General features: G+C 41.8%; 1 protein-coding gene across 1 annotated transcript in view; it reads left to right on the top strand.

Annotated features, from left to right (window-relative positions):
• The window catches only part of DACH2 (dachshund family transcription factor 2), a 246,612-nt gene extending 240,902 nt beyond the window's left edge, over positions 1-5,710 (top strand). Inside the window, exon 12 of the mRNA XM_062502722.1 lies at positions 5,673-5,710. Coding sequence (XP_062358706.1) covers positions 5,673-5,710 — 38 coding nt within the window. The remainder of the gene's footprint in view (positions 1-5,672) is intronic.
• The last annotated feature ends 290 nt before the right edge of the window (positions 5,711-6,000 follow it).

Here is a 6,000-nt window from a genome sequence, read left to right on the forward strand (position 1 = left end):
TTTAAAGGAAAATTATAGAACTACTGCTCGGCCACCTTTCACAGTGATTAAGTCATATCATATTTTATGCTCATTTCTTAAAATGATTTTATTAACACAAGCTGTTCATGTACTGTGTTTCTGATCTGCATTATAAATCTTTTCCATTTAGTTGACTCATTTTCCTCTTCTTTGTGTATTAATTGAACAGAAATTTCATGCAGATGAGACTTAAAAGTTTTTTGAACTTTAGAGTCTAAAGCCTCCATGCTCCATATCCCAGGTGGAGTTCAGAGCTGGAGCTGGGAGGTTTTTAGGTGGCAGAGGAGATCAGGGGTGGTTGCAGTGGAGCAGAGCGGGTGATGAGCACTCAGATACCATCCTGTTCCTCCTTCCACTGCTCACTCCTGGGCCAGCACCACAGAGCAGCAAGCATTTTATCAGCCAATCTCCCTTCCACATAAAATAAACATACTGGGTGTCATTAAGTGCACCTTCAGATCAATGATTTTTGCAAATGACATTCAAGTACCATTCGAGTAGTGCATTTTTGCTGATAAAAGCAAATTAAATTAGCACAACTACAAGTGTGCTGATAAAAACTAAAACCGAACAGCAGCACCATTAGCTAACAAAGTAATATTTTCTCTTTACTGCTTTCTGCCATTTAGTTATTATCCTATTGGAAATCTAATTATAATCCTTTTACTCCCTAGTCAAACTTCACAGTTTTTGCAAGCTTAGCACTGACAAGTGATTTCATTACATTTGATTGCCCGCGCCCAGATTGACTTAACTTCACTCTGAGACCTAAAAGCCCTCTCAGTTTCTCAGATTCCCTGTTTGCACATTACAGCAACAGCTCCTTTAATTAATTAGCATGAACAGCAGTAACATGAACTGCTGAACAGAAAATAACATCATTTTATGATCACAGGGAGACTTCTCCTTTTGCATGTTTATACCTTAGTTAACTTTTGTATTACAATATTTCATTGTTAGAGGATATTGGAACAATCAGCAAAGCAATGTTAGCTTAAAATCTTAAAAAGTAGGTGTTGCAGTAATACTTGATAATAACAATTTACAAAAAAAAATAAAATACTCTGAATTTCAGGAAGGAGGCAGCAGCATAGGCAGGCGGGCCTTCCTAAGGTGAAAATGTACTTCACTGTGCCTGCAACGGGAGGGTGACCCAGGGCTGCTGCTGCTGCTGCTGCTGCTGCTGCTGCTGCTTTTGTTTGTGACATAACCTGGCAGAGATTTGGCACAAAAAACTCTTGGGTTACCGAGAATAACTTTTTTTTTTTAATCTGTTTGCCAAAGATGAAGGACTGATGTAGTTCGGAGCGCATTTTGATGTTTATCACGTAGATGGACTTAATTTATTGGTGTTCTGATCTAAGCAGTGAGTTTTCAAATCCAAGCTGCTTTGTCTGAGTGTTTGGCCTGTTGTTCTTCCTCCTGCCCAAGCTGTGTTCTCTCCCCGGAGCGTGTCCTGCTCTGGAGGCTGTGAATTATGAAACCCCTGGTAGCTGCCTCGTGCTGTGTCGTTGCAGAGCTCCTGGAAAAGTTCTTTTAAAGCTCCTGTGCAGTTCCAGGCTGCCACTCCGTGCCCACGCTGGCCACGTGCTGCCCCATCAGGGGCTCGCCAGGAATGGGGCCCAGCAGGGACTGACTAGAAATCCTGGGTTTAGTACAGGTTTTTTCAGCTCTCTTAACGTGGATGAGGAAGTATTTGACAAGGCCAATTCAGCAGCCTTACGCACAAAATACGGGGGGGAGAAACTCCAAGCCAGCAGCTCTGTGAGTTCTGCAGGGACAGGGAGGTTTTGGTACCAATCCCAAGGGATGCCCTGGGCTCAGCCAGCTCTAGGTATCTGAGAGGACACCTCTGCAGGGCTGGAGAGAGGCCACAGAAAAGTGTGAGAGATGAAAACAAACCAACCTTTGTTGGTACTGCTGCTCACAGAACGAGCATTTATTGACCGTGTTTTTTCTGAGTCTAGAGGGGGCTGTGCCCTGCTCTCTCACTGCTCAGTTGGAAGGATATTTGCAGATAAAAGAGAAGTTTTGCTGGACAATAAGAGGCAAAGAAGTAATTTTTACTTGTCATTCAGCAGAACGATCAGCCCAGGTCCATCTTGTTTTCACAGTAGTGAAGGGATCCTTTGCTGAGTTTTGGTGATTGCTCTGGTCCTTACCCACGAGCAGGAGCCTGGATTCATTCCCCTTCCAGGCTTGCAGCACTCCTGCCTGCCAGGGGCTCTAGGGAAACAGGCTTTTCCTGAGGGCTGTGATCCTTTGTAGAAGCAAACTGGTTTTGTCTGATTTTTTTCTTTGTACAAAGTAAAACACTGGTTCAAACTAATTAGCCCCAGCTTTGCAAGTTAATTTCTTGTTAGAGCATTGCATTTCCCATGCGTTGCTTCCTCCAAAGCTGAGCTTGGCTCTGATCTAACTGAGGTGCTGTTTACCCAGCCTGGGAAGGGTGGGGAGCACATCTCTGTGCAGCTGGACGCCCGTGGTATCCTGTGAGGCTCCTGGCTCCCAGCCCTGGAGCAGGAGCTGTGCAGAGGCTCTGGGAGGGCACAGCTTGGCACAGGGCTGCCCTTGCCCTCCTGCCCCTGCTCTGGCCACGCAGCCAGCTCTCAGCCCCACCTCACCTTCCTCCAGCTGCTCTCCCAGCTCCTCCTCAGCTCAGTTGGCAGAGCAGGATTTCCAGTCTATTATTTCATCCCTGCTACCCATATTCTCTGCAGCCCGTAGTGCTGTATAACCCATTATACCTTATAAATGACATTACGTAATTTACAGTTATCGATACAACATACTTACCAGTTTCCTCGCTACGTTGCTGATCACATTTCCTTCCTCCAGTGAATTTCTTCACAGTTCACACTGTCCCACAGAGCCCTGGCAATCCCAAGGTGTAGATGCAACCACGGTGTTTCTCCTCTCCCTGGACTGGGTTTGCACAGCAGCACTGCAGGGGCACATTGGGAAGGCACACGTGGGAGTTTTGTTTTAAAGTAGTTTAGGGAAATAAAGCTGAATTCCAGGTTTAAACCAGAGATCTTACAAACAAAGGATTCAGAAAATTCAGAGATGTGGAATAGGCTGAGTGGAAAAAAATGAAACGTGAATCAATATGGAGATGGTGATTATTGTCTTTGGATTTGCCCTTTATCCACCCATTAAAACCTTGAAAGAAAAAGACAGATGATGATATTGTGGCTAAAAAGAGTGCAAGAGTTGCACCTATTCTGGGCTAACAACTCAGGCAAGAGAACACCATCCTGAGAGGAAATCCCAGTTATTGACACAGACTCTGGCTCACCAAGAAACTTGGAGATTTTTACTTGTCTTAAACATTGTGAAGGGGAAAAAAACTCCTTTCTAAATGTCTTGCTTATTAAGCCAGTCATGCATTGCTCTGTAGGCTGTAAAGCAGTGTAACATGCACAGGGGGCTCATAAGCATATTTAGTGTTAGGGAATATCATTTATACAGTTTTTATATTGTCAGTATTGCCCCTAGAGAATGAGATTAGGCTTTAAACTACTGTAAATCTATGCTTTTGCTCACCTTTGTATAATTTCATTTTTTAATAGAATGAAGCCCACATAAATGAATATTTGATTAAGGGATAAACCTGATAAAAGAATACATTTATTGCACACAGATTTATTCAAATCTTTGCTGTATAATACAGTACAGTAAAGTGCTATAAAATGGTCTGTAGCTTGCAGTCAGCTGCACTGAGGAGATGGTTGAATATTCTCCAGAAAAGATTAATTTGACAACATCACATTGTCTTCCTGTGGAAGTGGGGACACAGCTGCTCCCAACACGTTAATTCCTCAGAGGTGGTTGCTGTGTTATGTAGCTAATGCCACGAAATTCAGTTTATTGCACAGCAACAGAAAAGTATTTTAATTTCTGGATAATAATTGAGGGTGTTATAAAAAAGGAAATATTTAACTGTGCACTTTCTGCTCACTGATCAGTGATCTCTCCTGGGTGGCTGCACTGGGCTTGAGCTGTGGCATTTACTTCTCTCTCTTACAGGTATTCCAGATACCTCCATTGAACTTTTCTTGAGAAATAAAGGGGATTGGAAGGAAATATGGAAACCTGTTCCAAAGTTTAGTCAGCCCACAGTGCCCTCAATGCCCTAATCTTACCTTAGTTTAAAAAATAATACTTAAAATTTAGTAAGAACATAAGTAACAGCCTCCACTAGGAAGACGCCATGTGCAGCTTCCTAATGATTATGAGAAAAAGGAAAAAAAAAACTCCAAACCACAAACAAACCCCCCAGTGCTCAAGCCTTGCATTTCTGCTGACACCCCACCAGGCTTTAGTAATTCCCTACTAGGTTTAAAACCAGAATTTTCATCAGCCAATGGCCTGAAACTAATTTTAGTCCTTTCTTCGGAGGCTCCCAAACGTCCCTCTGGAGTTGTTATGTCCCTGGCTCTTGTGATCTTTATTTGTGCTTACATCCAAAATACTTATTAAATCATCTCAGTTTGGAGAGTCTGATCCTCCTTAAAACCACAAAACATTCAATTACTAATTAGCTGTTTCCTGTTCCTAATGAAGTGAACATGTCGGATTTGGATTAAAATTCAGCTACTGCTCTCCTCTGTTTATGGTTCCAGATGTTTTTGTTTTATCTAGGAGGTTACTTTGACAGCTACTGCTAAATGATAAATCACTCATATTATAGCTGAAATGCATTTTGAAATTGAAATGTGGCAAACTTGGAGATTGCTCCAAGGATCAGTGTCAGTTTGCAGGTCAATACTTGTTCCTTCTTTAGGAGTGCTCGGTATTGGCGTATGTAAAACAGTAATGGGAGAGATGTCAACATTATACAAAATGCTGCTCCATATTATCATTTTGCTATCATCTTCCAGATCAGTTCTTGCAGATTTAGCTGGGTGGATTCATGATTCATTGTATAATGAACAGGAATATGGATTCTTGTTAGCTTCAGTTTCTGTGGGCATTTCAATATTTATTTTTTCTCTGGGCTTGTAGTTGCTTAATGTGAAAAATCATAGTTGATAGGTACTGTAGCTAGGAATATTTTTATGAAGTGCTTTTCTGCTTCGTTCCCTAAATAAAAAAGAATTTTAAGAGAAATGTGGTGGTTTCTGAATGAAAGAACAGTTTTCCAAGAACAGATCCTGATTTACATTTTTTGAAAGCAGTGCAGTTTTAACACCCTGTTCCCTGGCAGGTTTGTGCAGTGCCAAGGGTGTGTGGTAAAGCTGGTGCCTTGTCCCTGGGTCTGTCCCAGGAAGGCAGCAATCCAACACAGGCTGCCTTTGGGAGAAAAGGAGTGTTTGATTTAAAAAAAAATGCCATAAAGGAAGAAAATCCAAATCAGAGTGTTTGCAACCTGTCCTGAGTAATTTCTGACAAACACCAGGGCAAGTGGTGGTGGTTCTTTGTCCCTTCATGAGGGTTTGGCCTGATGTTGTTAGCCAGTGCCTCCTTTTCCTACACAAAATGTGCCCCTGTGATGGACACTTTAGCTTGTATCACTTGTAGATCTGCTCTTTTGGCTTGAGGAATAATAAAGATCCACAACCAAATGAAGAAACCACCTAAGTGTCAGTTAATTATAAAATGTTCAACTGTGTAATTGACTTTTTTCTTCTTTTTTTGTTTCCCTCCAGAAAACAGAACATACATCAAACCGACCATTATGTACTGAAGGAACCACCTATTGCTGAAAAATGTGTAATGACCACTATTTGAAGACTATATAGTTCCTGAGAAATGTCCCTTCCGACCTTTGATGCCTTCAGTGTGAGGAACAGGATTTGTAGCATGAAACTTGAAGGACAATTTCAAGCAATTTACTGTTGCTGCATTGAAAACTGCCATATTAAGAAATACTGAGACTTTTTACAAGCTTACCATACCAAACCAAGCCTGTCACAACAGATCATTTTTAGGTCCCTGGAGATAGAAAGGAGTTTTAGTATTTTTAAGCACATACAT

The sequence above is a fragment of the Cinclus cinclus genome, chromosome 15 (genome assembly GCF_963662255.1).
Source record: "Cinclus cinclus chromosome 15, bCinCin1.1, whole genome shotgun sequence".
Taxonomy (NCBI): domain Eukaryota; kingdom Metazoa; phylum Chordata; class Aves; order Passeriformes; family Cinclidae; genus Cinclus; species Cinclus cinclus.